The following is a 16,259-nucleotide window of genomic DNA, read 5'->3' on the forward strand; positions in this document are numbered from 1 at the left end:
GTGTTAAAAACTACAACTGGTTAATAAAATATATGATGTGTAAGTACATTCATAAGCATATGCAAGGATGGGTACTAATACTGTAATAGACAATATTTATACATGTTTGGAGTAAGAAAAGTACATAAATGCTACTGGATGATAAACAAAGTTACAAGAGAAAAATCCAGCTATACAAAGAACATTTAGAGGAGGTGGCGAAAAACATCAAATGCAAAGGAAACACTCAATACACATAATTTATCGATGCCGTTACTTATAACATTATGTCAAATGTGATATTGAAATATATTATATTTGACATCAACTTTGTTTTGTTTGTTTCGTTTTCTTTAATGTACCTCATTTGAAAGTTTTTAGTTATATTATCTTAAGTTATTTAGTGAAGAAGAAAGGCGTATTAGTAAATTCGAGCAATATAATAAGCATCAATTGATACAAGTTTGATTTTATTTTGGGTTAAGTTTTTTAACTTTCAGTTCCTTTAATTCTCCTAAAATATTTATAGTTATGATCATAGAGTAATAGAGATGCCACTCAATAGGGGACTATGGTGCAAAGTTTTGCTCTACCCAGCATCCAGAGGGAGTCATAATTGGCCATTCAAGTAATTTGATTGATCAATTTAAATCTCCATTATAGGCACCTGTAAGAAAAATATTTTACTGTGAAGACATTTGATTGGCTCATTAGTAATGTTTGACACCTGACAGCCATGTTTAATTGACCAATGAAATTTAAATAAAAAACAACTTTTTTCTGAAATAAATTTATAAAATAAAATTCAATTAAATATGAATATAATAGTTAAAAATAAATAAATAAATAATTAAAAATAAATAAATAAATAATTAAAAATAATAAGCGCACCTTGTTAGTACTTTTAATATTTTATCTGAAAGATCATTATGTACAATTGAAGAGTTTCAAATTTACCTTTTTTGAAACATTTGACAAGAATTTAGTTATAATATACAACGTGGCAATATTGCTGAGTAAAATAAGACATAGCTCAAGGAGCTACTGACAGTAAAATAAAACAATTTTGCTGGAGTCTGGGGCACAAGATATTGTCTTGTCTCTATAAAATCAGTCTCAATTCTTGGGTCTACTGATTTATTCATAATTGTAAGTAAACAAATATTGCAATTTCTTTTTTCAAAAGTTTTACTAAACAACCTGAGATGTACACTACGGTACAACGTAAAACTTTGTTTACTCCTATAGGAACTTTATTTACTCCTCAATTTACTTTTTTAACGCAAAACGCTGATGCATTTCCTCACTATCTGTGCATCTGGCCACACAATACTTACCAGAACGAGAATGCTTTGCAGCTACCGACTTGTAGATACTAATAAAATAAAATAATAATTAAATCTATAAATGTTATAAAAAGTTGAACACACTGTTCTCTATGTGCTTTATGTGCTCTATGTGCTCTTGTGCTTTTATGTCTATTATGCTTTCAATGTGCTTTATACATTGAAAATGGCGTACAAAATAAATAAACAAACCATAGAATGAACTGAACCAATCAGATCCCGTCGCTGCTCTTAGCATAACGAATAAAACAACCAATATGTTAAAAGTAGCGATACCTACATGTTACTACTATTTCTCTATGGTTATGATCGCATTCTGATGAAGAATGAAAATGTCATATATAACCCAATTAAATTGAAATGTTATTCATTTTAACTAAGCGCGTACGCGCTCAACTAGCTAACAATATAATACATCTTAATCATTTCCCTGTACTCTATACTAGCTCCTTGATAGACCTTGAATCAAATATTTGACATTTATATATCAAAATAATAACTATTTGTATCAATTTTATCCTGTAAAAAAGTCTAATTTGGAAAATAGCTTAAATATTTTTAAAATTGTCTCAAAGAATTTTTTCTTCAAGAAACTTTCCTTTCATTAACAAATTTGATGGATAATGAATTTCATTCTTGTAAGAAGATTTAGGTTAGGTTTTATTGGTTTAACTCTATTTACTATTAATTTCATATGCGATAATTTTATCATTCAGATATAAAATAGTATATTGGAACGAAAATTGTGAACGTACCTTGTTATTTAAATGATTATTTATTTATTTAAACTTCAATATGTTTTCCAAATGATTTTCACACCAAACATTTTTCAAAAAGTTAGAAACCGTAATCCCGCGCCTTCGGTACTCCTATGGGACGTTGATTTATAACGACACGATTCCACAGTCGGCACATGTTTGAAGTCAGCATCTTGTTTTGTAAATAGGGCTTTCAATCTGTAAATATGTGAACGAGGGTGGCGAAAGGGCCGACCGACTGCTAAATGGGGATGGAAGTCGTCAATTTCAAGTGATATTTCTGTATCCGGTGGCTGGAGGATTTTAACATCTCATCCGGAGCTCTGCTTCAACTCTCTTTCTCTCTCTCACACACTCTTTCCCCGGTTGATTTACGACGTACCTTCGTCATTTTATATTCAAAACAGAAAAAATGACAGCGAAATTATGTTTATTACCCGTTGGATTTATGTTGTGATCGCTGGGATTAACTGAAAACCGTTTTATGTTTCCTTTAACTTTAAATCCGTAACACAGAAATATCGATGAAAGATTTTCAAAAACAGCAAATATTATTATATTTTATGTACTAATGTCAGGAGTGTTAGTAGAAACATAATTAAGCGCTTCTATTTTGTTAGAATGACACAATATATCAGAATAAGGATTTGAAATCGGATTTTAAGTGTCTTAGTCCAAAATCAGATTTAAGTTGATTTACAAAAACTTAAATATGTTCTATAGAAGTATCACTATCACCATATAATTCTCAAGAGTTGGTTACAGCTAATTTTATTTCAGACTGTTAAAACAACAATCCGCAACAGAAGAAAATAACATAGTTGACTTTGTTAACACTCCGTTTCAAAAGGATCTGCCACATCAGAAAGTTACTGTTAAGGAAGTAAAACAAATAATTGTTAAAGGAATCAAGCTAAAAAAGCTCCCGGATTTGACCTAATTACTGGAAGAATCTTAAAAGAGCTCTCAGAAAGGTTCATCAAATTAATAACATTCATATTTAATGTCATGCTAAGACTTGATTACTTTCCTAGTACTTGGAAAGTGGCTCAAATCATTATGATTCTTAAACCTGGGAAAAAATTAGAAGACGCCTCCTCTTATCGTCCTATAAGCCTGTTACCTGCGATATCTAAACTTTTTGAAAAACTATACATTAAGAGACTCAAAATAATCGCAGAAGAAAGTAATACTATTCCTGCATTTCTCGATATTTCTCAGGCCTTCGACAAGGTGTGGCACCCTAAACTGCATGTTAAATTGAAATATCTTGCCAAAAATACCATAGACACTTTCAACTGCTGAAATCATACCTCACAGACAGACATTTTATTGTCAAACAGGATGACGCATACACTGACCTACACCAAATATACTCGGGTGTTCCGCAGGGCAGTGTTCTTGGCCCATTGTTATATCTATTGAATACAGCTGACCTACCGACCTCAAGAAACACTACTGTTGCTACATATGCTGACTTAAGTTTCATAGAGGTTCTACTTGATTTGAATCCCCTATCATAGGCCAGCGTTAGAAGCGAAGAAATATTTCGATATAACCGAGAATAAAAAATACCAGAGAACCTCGAAGAAATTATCGATACTTCTATTCTTCTTATTTTTTCAACAATATCGTTATTTATCTGCAGCAACCCTAATTTTCGAGGCAAAAACCGGGAGGAGAATTCTAAAAAAAGGCCGATACTTTACTTCAAAAACTGCAGTTTTTAAAATCCATATTCGTTTTTAAATTTACAATGGCGAGAAGAAGTCTAAAATTCCAACTTCGATACGCTATTTTGAAACAATCGATATTTGAAATGTATATCAATAGGTCGATATTCGACATCCCTACCACACCAAACTACCTGACAGTAGCCCAAGTAACTAAAATTCAGATATAAACTAGGGATGCCGAATTATTAAAAACTACAATTCACGTCACGCTATCTTGTAAATAATACCAAAAACTCGAGCTGTATCTTTAAACTCTGCGCTGTCAAAACAAGATTCTTCGATTGATTACCAATGCCTATCGCTATGTAACCAATGAAGAACTACACGATGACCTGGAAATCAAATGGATTTGCGAAGTTGTGCAGGATTTCGCCTTGAAACACGAAAGAAGATTACTAAATCATACTAACGTGGAAGCAATACAACTGCTGGACAGCGCGCAGGATGTCAGGAGATTGAAACGAACAAAACCATACGAACTTATATAAAGTGTATACCTTTAGTGTAAACTATAGCTATAAGTTATTACAATTTTATAATTGAGGAATACATATTAATGTCTTTCTCGCACTCGTCTTGCTTGTAAATTAATCCAAGTACATAAGAAAAGTAGTAATAATTTAATTGTAAATTAATATTGTACTAAGCCTATCTAATAAAGATGTTATAAAAAAATTGTCTTCAATTTTAAAATTGTTCGTTTGTCGCATTTTTTATGAGCTCTAACGATAATACCCGATATGTGCCCGTAATTATTTGTGTCAACCTTTTCAATATTAGCTATAACATTCTCAAATTGTATTTGTATACTAAAAATGTAAAAATGTATTTTAATATAAATAATTAATTAATTTATTATCTCATAAAACAAAGGACCATAATAAGTAACTAATCACTAGCAAAACTGTGACATTTAACTGTTTTGTGTGCGTTTTTTCTCTCTCATATATGGCGTGAAGTAAATTGTTGCTAGAGGAATGGACATTAAAATGGCCGATATAGACAATCCGTATAACAACTTCTTAGTGCTAGACATTCGCACTTTAGGAACAGAAGAAACGATATGAGCCTCATATCTACTTGGCATTTTAATAGTTCTAAAAATAAAACCGTTTACTTTTGAATTATTCCAAAATATACACTCACCGTTTAAGTTTGACTTTGGCAGCTTAAACGATAAACAAAATTGATTTCCACGGAAACGCATATTTGACGTTTTGATACAAGACAGCAGTGGTTATTTCCGGATTATGTTTAATAATCGGTATTCGGTAAACTTCGGTAGTTTCCGCCTGATTTTGCGACGTTGCCATTTACAAGCATTAACACTTGACATATGAGGACATTCTATCCAGATGCCATCCATTCAATTTTTATTTTAATTTTATAGATTGGATTCAATTCTAGACCAAATTCATTATCCTTAATTATCTATTATTATTAAATATACCTTTATATGGATATATCTCATCAAAACCACAGGTCGTTGATCAGATAGTCATTCCATAGCATTAGAATTGAACAAAAAACACTGAAGTTTAGCTCGCTTAAAAATGTTTAACTTCTAAATTTGAACGAATCGATCAGGAATTCATAATAGTGTATCAAAGGATGAGAGGTGAGAGTTATTAAAATCAAATAAACATTTGATTGCAACCAAACAAACTGCTAAAATTCCAGTGGATGTTATAGTAGATGAAACTCGAGCTAATTTGAGCAGTGCCAAATTGAAAAGACTAGATTAATTGACTCATAAAGAATTATATAATATTCAGCAAGCAAACTAATTGAATTCCTCAGGAATAAAACATAAAATTGAAGCTACAAGTGTTGAAGCATTAACGAGTTTAAAGATTCACAGATTTTAAACAATCACAAACATAAACTAACGACCATGCCCCAGCAGGATTCGAACCCGCGGCTATCGCAACAGCACGAGGACCGTCCCCTCGCCTTTACCACTGCGCCACCAAGCCGGCTTAATTTTTGTTATATTCTTCAAATGTACGTACATTTTGCAAGAACAGACAATCTCGCAAATTCTTGTAAATCCTTGTGGGCATGTCATGATTCTCCAGAGTTAATCTTATATTTTATTTTAAATAAATGGCCGAAAATAATCACGAAGAAAATTCATGATACTGCGTCCTACCGATATACCATCGATCAAAACTTTAATTCAGTAAAAGTCGATTTAAATTTTGAGGAAAAATGCGCGAAGAATATATATAACACAATAGAACAATATATATAACAAAAATCTAAATATGTTGACAACACGGTAAGTCGAGTGTGGGCAGACGTAGTTAATAAAACGATATTTACATTAGAAACGATGTGTTTGTGATACAAAGATGACTGTTTACTGAAATATTTACAGCCGTTTACTAAACATAAAGCTTCAGAACGACAGTTTTCAAAATACCTGCGCAGCGATTACGGATCCTGTTTGTTTTGAAACTCATTCAGGTACACTATTATTTTTATTCCCGCACTTTGTGATAACATACTAGGATCATTAGGAAGGATGGAGGCAAATATTACATTAGTTATTTTGAGGTTTCTTTATTTTTTACCATTGTTACAAGCTAATCATTTCAAACTATTTAACATGATGCCTTCATTGAAATATTACTAGTATTTTTATTAATGCAAATTCAAATGCAGGAAAGTAAATGAAACAAATGTACAATAATGTTATTTCAAGCTTAAGTGAAATAAATCAAGTGATATTGATACTACACTAATTTTTTTCGTAAAAATATACATATGTTAATTGTCCTTGACTATTTAAGTGCTCAGTTAAATATATACTAACCTGGACACATATGTACAACAGGAATCACAGACGTTTATACCATTACTTATTATTTATTTTTATTTTAAAGAAATAGCAGCAAAAAATATAACAAAAACTGTACAAGAGGCCGCATGGTACGCAACACCTAATAGCTCGATAAATTAAAAGTTTAATTATATTTCATCTACAATTAAACAAAAAATTGCTGGAAAAAGGAAACTGCGAAAAAATCAGAAGACGTCTCCTCTTATCGTCCTATAAGCCTGTTACTTGTGATTTCTAAACTTTTCGAAAAACTATACATTAAGAGACTCAAAATAATCGCAGAGGAAAGAAATATTATTCCAGACCATCAATTTGGCTTCCATAATAAACACGAAACAACAAAACAAATACAGAGATTAGTCAACCAATTTAAATAAATTAAAAAATACTGCTCCGCTGCATTTCTCGATAATTCTCAGTTCTTCAACAAGGTGTGGCACACTGAACTGCATGTTAAATTGAAAAAGCTTTTGTCCTATACGCACTTTCAACTGCTGAAATCATACTTCACAGACAGACATTTTATTGTCAAACAGGGTGACGAATACACTGACCTACACCCAATATATTCGGGTGTTCCACAGGGCAGTGTTCTTGGCCTATTATTATATCTATTTACAGCTGACCTACGGATCTCAAGAAACACTACTGTTACATATGCTGACAATACAATGGTTTTATCATCACACGAGCATCCAATATCAACCACAAGAAACCTCCAACTTCCTCTTAAAAAAGTGGAATTGTGGTTGAAAACGTGGCGTATCAAAGCAAATGAGACAAAATCTACCCATGTAACATTCACCCTTTGTAGAAGTAGATGACCCTCAGTAAAATTGAATAATCATGAACTTCCGCAAGCAGACAACGTAAAATATCTGGAAATGCATTTCGATCGACGTTTGACATGGAAAAAACATATAATGACAAAACGCAAACAGCTTGGGCTTAAACTAAAAAAACCTACCAAATGTATTGACTAAATTATCATTAGATAACAACGTTTTGCTGTATAAGTCAATACTTAGTCCCATTTGGCCGTATGGTATTGAACTGTGGGGCACTACTTACAAATCTAACATAGATAACCTCCAGAGGTTCTAGAATAAAATGTTGCGAGTCATCGTCGATGTCCCATATTAGGTATGCAATAAACTGATTTAGCGCGATAACCCCTTAGCACCCATAACGAGTGTGATTCGAAGTGTGAGTGCGAAGTACTCTGAAAGACTGTTAGTGCATCCTAATGCAAGAGTTAAATGTGCGCTATGACAGTGTAGTGCATAGGCTCAAATGCAAACTACCATACGAACTGATTAAAAGACACATAGAATGAGATTTAACAATCTCTAAAATAAGTTAGAATAGTCTTTAGAATAAGTTAGGATAAACTTTAAAATAAGTTAGTGTAGTATCTAGAATAAGATTTAGATTATAAGTTGTACAGTAGATCACTTACTGGAGTAATCTTGTACATTTCAGGATAGTTATATTGCATAACGGAAATCAGATAATATTACTTATCGCCCACGGGCAGATTGTTGACGTTCTAAGAGATTAATAAAAAAAATTGTCATTTATCAAAAGTAAAAATGTTGTCTATTAATATTTGTTGATTAAAAATAAATTAATAAGACAAGTTAACATTTCTTATAATCTATTAAACCTACAACAGTTATCTTATTATTAATAAATCGATGTTGTGGATTTGTGGATAAATACAGAATAACAACATAACCTCGGTTTAGTCAATGAAAAGTGAGTTTATGTGAATTTTCGACAGCTTTATGCGGACTATTAAGTTTTACGACACTGTCTTTCCAATGTGGTGTCTGTAGATTTAAACAGTTTATTTTTATTAGGAAATTATATCGTTGACATCCACATAAATTAACACATATTGCCAGAAAAATTCTGAACGATAATTTATGCGCGTTTTAATAGGTTTGACAGAGTATTTGACAATCAAATAAGCGGACGATCTCTTAATTTTAAATATATATTAATATCAAACACAACTTTGAAGAATTATCCCTAACATAGTAGCCTTCGGTTTCATAATTCATAGCCACCATAGTTATTTCCAACTGCACATTTCACAAAAAAAACACAAACGACTTAAAACTATTAGCAGCAGTCTATGGCTCCAGATCGAGAAAGTCGTAAAACTTAATAGCGCGTAAACCTTAAAAAATAACCCAAACGTCTTTAGCAATTAAAAAATATTTTAGAGTAAAATGGACACATTAATCCTTCGTATATCCAAACTGACTATAAGCATAGGGTAATAGAGAGACAACTCAATAGGGGACTCTGGAGAAAAATTTTGCTTTGCCCAACATCCTGATGGGGTTAAGTCGGCCATTCAAGTAATTTGAATAGTCAATTTAATTCTCCATTATAGGCACCTGTAAGGAAAACATCTTGCTCTGAAGACATTTGATTGGCTCTTGGCAAATTTTGGCACGTGACTGCCCTAACATCACGTTTAATTGACCAATAAAATTTAAATTAAAAACAATTTAATTTCTGAAATAAACTTATTAAATAAAATTCACTGAATGAAATAAATATCTCTAAAACTGCAAATTTTGTATAAAACATAAATATAGTATAAAAATAAATATATCTATAAAATATAAATATTATCATAAATAAAGAACTTTGGAACAAATCAAAGTTATCTCTTCTCTTTCTTCCCTTTTCATATTTGTTTAAGGTCATCTATTTAATAGGATCTATTAGAGTTCTGGCTGTTTTAATTGTTTTCTTATACTGAAAGCAAACTTTAAGTCTTTCTTTGTTAAAATTCTGTTTACCTGTTTTATCCAAAACTATATAGTGCATATTATTTTTAACATTTTATCTGGAAGATCTTTGAATAGTGTACAATTAAAATGTTTTAAATTTATATTTTTTTAAAGATGTTTGACAAAAAATATATTATTGGCGTGGTAATATCGTGAGATAAAATAAAAAACATAGCTCCTAAACATAGTTTTAATAGGCTGACAGTATAACATAATAAAACCTGACATCTGCAATTAAAGGTATAAAGTGAAGGTGCAATTTCTCAACTCCTGGTAATACATCCCCCGTTAGTATTACACTATTTAATTCCTGAATCGCTATGCACCAAAATTCCTACCGTATTGAACTTTGGTTAATAATCTCTTAAAAGGTTTGCATTCGGGAGCTATTATTTTAGTCGAGTTTCAACTATGAGATAATTGATCCAAGAATAAAAGTATATGGCCGTTTGTGTAGCTTCGTTAAGAAAGGGATTAATTTCTAAAATTAAGAAATAAATATTTGATAGTTTGTATGATTATTAATATGAATAAACGTACCTCAACTTACAACAACAAAACACGCTGTAAACACGATTATAAATTTCTTTGATGGTAAATCCAGTCACTTTGAGATTTTTAACATTATCAACCATTTTTAAAGACAGCTAAATACTTCTTAGAAGTAAAACCATTCTGTACTTCTTTACTATCTGTGCATCCGAGTACACAACACTTTCTAGATAGAAAATTCACTTTACTTATTATACTACCGTCTTATAAATACTAATCTTAATAACTTAAACTAATTAAATAACTAAATAACTTAAACTCTAAACGTAATAAAAATCTAAATACACTGCTCCTTAGATTAGACACAGTGAAAATGGAATCAGAAATAAATAAACAATAAAGACGCTATAGAAACGAAGTGAACTAATCGGATCCCGTCGCAGCTCATAACATAGCGATTGAAACAAGTAATAAATTAAAAGTAGCGACTTCTACAAGTGGGACGTCGCGAAACACTTCCCCAAATTTTCTTATAAAGTTAAATCTCTATTTCTCTATGACTATAAGAAAAAAATCATTTAAATATACAAGATATAATAGTAGTGCCAATTTCTGGAGAATCCCAGTCAGTATTTGGCAAACTTCGGTAGTTTCCGCCTCATCAAGAGGTAAAGAACAACATATTTTGATTATAAATAGTAGACAGTAATGGATAAATCATAGATTATAATACTATTAATAAGTACACCCTGCGTAAGTAAAAGTGCAGATAAATATGACTCGATGTCCTTTATATGAGTATATCTAATCAAAATATAGTTCGTTGACCATAAATCAACGGCGATAAAGTTGAACAAGGAACATTGAAGTTTGGCTCGCTGATTTCTAAGATTGCGATTCCTATTTTGCTAAAAATATTACCACTTCTAAATTTGAACGTAATCGATCTGGAATTATAAGAATATATCAAGTGAGAGTTATTAAAATCTGATAAAAATATGATTGCAACCAAACACGCTACTATAATTCCAATGAATGCTATATTGGATGAAACACGAGCTAATTTAAGAAGTGGCATTTTGAAAAAAACTAGATTTTTCAAAGACATACAGACTGTGATCTACTGACTCATAAAGATTTTTGTAACATTCATCAAGCAAACCAATTAAATTCCACAGGTACAAAACATAAAAGTGACGCTACAAGTATTGAAGTGTGGGTAAATGAGGTCAAAAACACAGGATGTGTAATATTGTTGAGTAATTTTTTAAAGATAAATGGATGCTTCGGTTATTATATATTGATAAATAAATTATATTTGTTACCTTACATGTTGTTTTATTTTGTCTTTCCCCTTTTAAAACTAAATATATTTATAAAAGGTAAAACAATGTAGACGTAATATATAAACTTAAAATAATAGAGAGTAATATCAGTTAAATTAAATTTATAAAAAAAAATTAAATTAAATAAATAAACTTGCGTTTTGAGTGATTTTAGGTTAATTTGTGAATTTCAGAATATATATTATACTCTTCAAGTATACAAATAATTTCGCAGAAGAATAACTTTGGCTTGTTAGTATCTACAAATCGTTTTATTTTCTCTTTTTTATATTCAAAATTTTTTATATTATAGAGGATGAAAAATATACCAAAACATTTTAACTTGGATCTCAATAGAAATATTAGGTTATATAATATTAGATGAACTTGTGAATTCAAGATAATTTATTCTGTTTATATCATACACGTATAATTTTAAAAAACTGGCAACGTTGCAAATTTAAATCCTTGTACGCATACGGGGATTCTCCAGAACTAGACTTTCGTGATATAATTTTCTGGAAATACTTCTAAACTGTCATTTAAATTTGACGATTATATAAGCTGTAGAACTTTAAAAATAATATGTTTACAAGGTAATAATTGGAGGAAAAAGCACGTAAATATATACAGCCTAACCAAAACAAAACAGTAATAATTAAGGCTGTCGATACATAAACGTAAAACAAAACTAATAGAACGAGACGGAATAAAAATTAAGGAAAATCAAAATAACTGCCACACGAACTACACCCGAAAAGCTAACGACACGAGCAGCAGACGCGCATTCCTGACTATTAAAAGCGAGATTTATGACCGAAAAAAGTTTCGCTCCTAAATGTCTACAAATTGTCGAGCCGGTAAATGAGCCTCATTTGTCACGGGCGCTAATACACTGCCGAGTTAATTTCGTGAACGTGTCACCCACTAAATCCACATTGTCGACACTTTTATTCGTTGACATTTCTGAGGTTTTCGGTCCGGAGGACGCACTCAATTTTGCGATGCTAATTAAGCAGCGCGTTGAAAGATTGTAATAACTTTACGGTTTTCTTCGTTAATACAAAAAAATCTAATACTATATAGCAAATCAGAAAGAAGAATAAAAAAATAACAAGAACAAAGAAATATTCAACAAGTAATTAAAATATAGAAATACGAAATATATACCCAAAACAAAAATAGTGTACTGTAATACTATATTTATCTAGTAATTATTAATAAAATTATTAGAAATAAATTTACTTTTATAAAAGGTTAGTCTTATGAATATTATACTGTAGCATTAGCACAGATTTATTTTAATCTTATTAATCTCAAATGGTCTACGGTAATATTAAAATAAAACCTTAAAAATATTATTTATTCTTTTCAAAATTTTAAATTGTAATTAATGTCGAACATTGGGAGACATCTACTGCTGATACCTATGTACTAGCTGAAGAAATCTATAGATAAATTATTGCCATGTACATTTAAAATACTAACCTAAATAAATGAAGTTCTATCTGTCATTTTATTGGATGTCTGTCGGTGAGATTTAATATTTTTCGAAAAGGAAAAACGTTTTACAAAATGGCTTTTAATTTCTCAGCATTTTCATATATTATAGCCTTAATTGTAGATGCGTTCTTAATATTCTTCTCACTATTCCACGTTATCGCATTTGATGAACTTAAAACTGACTATAAGAATCCTGTAGAGCAATGTAATAGCTTGAATCCTGTAAGTGTTAAACCAAATAAGTATCATTACGAATATGTAACTTAGGGTCTATAATGTTCATGTTATTATTTAAGTAATCTGCTAATATTTTCGTAGATTCGTTATTATCACTGACCACTTGATAATTCTTAGAAATAGATATATATTTTATTATTTCTTTCAGTTAGTTCTACCCGAATATATTCTCCATATATTTTTTAACTTCCTTTTTGGTGCCGCGGGAGAATGGTTGTCATTACTCTTCAACATACCACTGATAGCATATCATATAAACCGATATAGAACAAGGCCTGTGATGTCTGGTTATGGTATCTATGACCCCACAAGTATCATGAATGCTGATCAACTAACAAGATGTCAAAGAGAGGGATGGATCAAGCTGGCCTTCTATTTGCTTTCGTTTTTCTATTACTTGTATGGGTATGTAATAGCATTAGAAAATGAACATATAGAACATACTTGATTTATATAGTACACTTTTTTTCTGTTGATAATAATGTATGAATAAATAACAAGTTATTAATAAGAAAAAGCTTGATTAATGTAAGAATATTAACTATTACTTATTTGTACTTTTCTTGTGGTGTTGTTTTTAAGTTTATCCATTAACTGAAGTGGCTGTGACAGTTTTATGAGGCAATATTTAGTAAGTTGTATGAATTACTAGAATAATAAATATATATCTGATAAAGTCATTTTCAATGAAATTATCAAAAGCAAACAAATATAAATTAAATTTATCTAAGAATGACATTTTTATATTTTTTTTACAATTTAATTGTAAATAGTTCTTATACTAAAAAGATGCTTATAACATAAATTAACATAATATTTTTGATTTTTTTTATGATGTTTGCTTGTCAACACCATAAGATCTCTATTAAATGCATTATATTAAATATAAATATATAATATAAAAGGCATTATATGGAACCGAAATCTATTTTATCTGTTTGTTGCAGAATGATTTACTCGTTAATTTCATCTTAATGCAGTTGAGGAATGAGAACAAACCGGAAGATCAAAAAAGCAGCAAAAAGATGAGTTATTAGGGTTTCGGTTCTTCTGTTTATGTTCATGGCTTATAAAATATATGCCTTAATGGAGGATGTATAACTATTAGGACTGACATCCCAAATTCAGTTTTGCTTTATTGATGGTTTAATGATTTTTTAAGTATTCTGCATTGTAGGTAGACTTTGGAATAATTGTAAACAAAAAATTATTGTATTTTGTTTTAAACACCATTTATTGTATAGGTTTACTTTGTAAATAAATATTTATAACAAATATATAGCATAGTTTTTTTATTTCAATATATAGTATAAAATGTTTAAATAAAAAGTTGATCATTATAGAAAACAATATAGTTTTTTGGATTCTCTTTGGAATGTTACACAGGTCAATGGATTAAATGTATTATAATCCATTATAAAATACAAGTTTTTAATGATATGTATAATATATCAAATATTTGATAACAACATATAAAAATAACTTTTAGATGGCTAATATTTCTGTGAAATAAAACTGATGAAACAGATAAACAACCTTTTTCAAATATAGTCATTAAGTTCATTAAAAAAGCAACTATAATGATACAAAAAAATACATTAATTCCCAAGTTTTGATAATAACCACTCCTCTGTTAAATCTTCCAGTTCTCTAATTTCATATGCTCTTGAAACATCAGCTTCTTTTTGCAAAGCAATTTTTGAACCAGCATACATCATTTGTAGTTCAGCATGACTGTCTCTTGGAGTAAAAAATAGGAAACAAAGAGGAAAGGACGTTCTACCATCCTTATGTATCTGTTTATAAGAAAGAATTATAAATCGCGGCTGATGGCTTGGCAGGCTTTCTTGTAAATCTTCTATTGTTGTATCTTCCAAGTTTTCATCTATAATTATTTGTTGTTTTTCCCGATCAACTTTTACTAAAACAAAGATAAATTATCATGTATGCTCAGGAATTAGAATTACTTTCATACAAACAAGGGCGGACGTATCTTGTTCTTTTCTGAATCGAAATGTTTTTAAAGCATTTTTTACTTCCTCTGTTATTTCACATATATTTACGTTTCCTGACTAAAATTAACGCTTATAAAAATACTCAGTCAGTCATAATCTCTTACCATATTTGAACAATAACGCTCGATTAAACATCAACGTACCCTTTACTCAATAGACAATAAAGCATTTGTCAACTTTGTCAATGTTTGTTTTAAATGCTATAAAGTTAGGTGCATGACTGAAATATGTCACTGAACGTCAAAATAGAAAAAAGAAGAAATATGTCATTATTTTAGTTTTTCTGTGTTTTAGTCATCATAATAAGGGCCAGTAGTTGTTTTGTGTAAATAATTGTGTAAAATAGTTTTTAAAAGGCAAAATGACCGTAATGGAATTTTTTGGCTGTGCGTTTCTAGCGTTTGGACCGCCTTTTGCGATGTTTTTATTTACTATAGTTCAAGATCCAGTTAGGATTATAATTTTAATAGCAGCAGCGTTTTTCTGGCTGCTTTCATTGTTATTATCGTCGTTGCTTTGGTTTGCAGTTCTACCGTTAAGAAAATACTTGGTTTTTGGAGCAGTATTTTCAGTGATATTTCAAGAATCATTTCGATACATAATTTACAAGATTCTAAGGAAAGCTGAAAATGGTTTACAAAAAATTACTGATGACAGTGCCACTCTGATCGATAATAAACACATCTTAGCGTATGTTAGTGGTTTAGGATTTGGAATAATAAGTGGAGCATTTTCATTAGTTAATGTCCTGGCAGATGCAGTTGGTCCAGCTACTATGGGATTAAAAGCAGGAAATGAAATGTTCTTTTTAACTAGTTCTGCTACAACTTTATGTTTTATATTACTTCATACATTTTGGAGTGTGATATTCTTTAATGGATTCGATACAAAAAACAAACTACAAATTGCCTATGTGTTAGTTACACATTTGTTAGCTACTTGTCTAACCCTATTAAATAGATATCATATATATTCTGCCTCCCTAATACCTTTGTATACAATTGTATTTGTTACAGCGGTATATGCATTTAAGGTTGCAGGAGGGTCATATAATAGTTTTAGGAGATGTGTTTGTTTAAAATGACTGTATATCTTGTATAAATAAAGTGCTTAATTTATTTAACTTATAATATTTCTTAGCATTTTAAAATATATTGTATGAATATTAATGTTGACTTGTAAGTCTATCCTATTAAACAAATATTTTTATTCT

The 16,259-nt window shown here is 30.2% G+C and overlaps 3 protein-coding genes across 4 annotated transcripts; 2 read left to right on the forward strand and 1 right to left on the reverse strand.

Moving 5' to 3' along the window:
* Window positions 1-12,790: 12,790 nt before the first annotated feature.
* cni (protein cornichon) lies at window positions 12,791-14,156 on the forward strand. The gene is made up of 3 exons (XM_076415242.1): window positions 12,791-13,016; window positions 13,180-13,436; window positions 13,979-14,156. Exons 1-3 carry the CDS (start codon window positions 12,867-12,869, stop codon window positions 14,004-14,006), a joined length of 435 nt encoding a protein of 144 aa, XP_076271357.1. The 5' UTR covers window positions 12,791-12,866; the 3' UTR covers window positions 14,007-14,156.
* Window positions 14,157-14,246: 90 nt separating this feature from the next.
* Window positions 14,247-15,285, reverse strand: GMF (Glia maturation factor). 2 transcript variants are annotated; one of them, XM_076415244.1, is made up of 3 exons: window positions 15,151-15,272; window positions 15,007-15,103; window positions 14,247-14,952 (listed from the first exon to the last, which is right to left on the reverse strand). In XM_076415244.1, the coding sequence occupies exons 1-3, from the start codon at window positions 15,151-15,153 to the stop codon at window positions 14,630-14,632; spliced, it is 423 nt and encodes a 140-aa protein (XP_076271359.1). In that variant the 5' UTR covers window positions 15,154-15,272; the 3' UTR covers window positions 14,247-14,629. The 2 variants fall into 2 exon arrangements, with proteins under 2 accessions (XP_076271359.1, XP_076271360.1); XM_076415245.1 differs by lacking the exon at window positions 15,007-15,103 and having other exon boundaries at window positions 14,591-14,952; window positions 15,151-15,285.
* A 6-nt stretch (window positions 15,286-15,291) lies between these two features.
* On the forward strand, window positions 15,292-16,255 carry aph-1 (gamma-secretase subunit Aph-1). The gene has a single exon (XM_076415241.1). It carries the CDS (start codon window positions 15,408-15,410, stop codon window positions 16,128-16,130), a length of 723 nt encoding a protein of 240 aa, XP_076271356.1. The 5' UTR covers window positions 15,292-15,407; the 3' UTR covers window positions 16,131-16,255.
* Window positions 16,256-16,259: the final 4 nt, after the last annotated feature.

The sequence above is a fragment of the Rhynchophorus ferrugineus genome, unplaced genomic scaffold, assembly GCF_030347505.1.
Source record: "Rhynchophorus ferrugineus isolate W39M unplaced genomic scaffold, kcgeb_rfMv2 rfM9, whole genome shotgun sequence".
NCBI lineage: Eukaryota > Metazoa > Arthropoda > Insecta > Coleoptera > Curculionidae > Rhynchophorus > Rhynchophorus ferrugineus.

Excerpts from the sequence above, each read along its gene's own strand:
- cni (XM_076415242.1), top strand. The coding sequence starts at position 12,867 with ATGGCTTTTAATTTCTCAGCATTTTCATATATTATAGCCTTAATTGTA. Across the intron at positions 13,017-13,179 it reads AATGTAATAGCTTGAATCCT|TTAGTTCTACCCGAATATAT; the intron begins GTAAGTGTTAAA and ends TATTTCTTTCAG. Across the intron at positions 13,437-13,978 it reads TTTTTCTATTACTTGTATGG|AATGATTTACTCGTTAATTT; the intron begins GTATGTAATAGC and ends TGTTTGTTGCAG.
- GMF (XM_076415244.1), bottom strand. Across the intron at positions 14,953-15,006 it reads AGATACGTCCGCCCTTGTTT|TAAAAGTTGATCGGGAAAAA; the intron begins GTATGAAAGTAA and ends TCTTTGTTTTAG.
- aph-1 (XM_076415241.1), top strand. The coding sequence starts at position 15,408 with ATGACCGTAATGGAATTTTTTGGCTGTGCGTTTCTAGCGTTTGGACCG.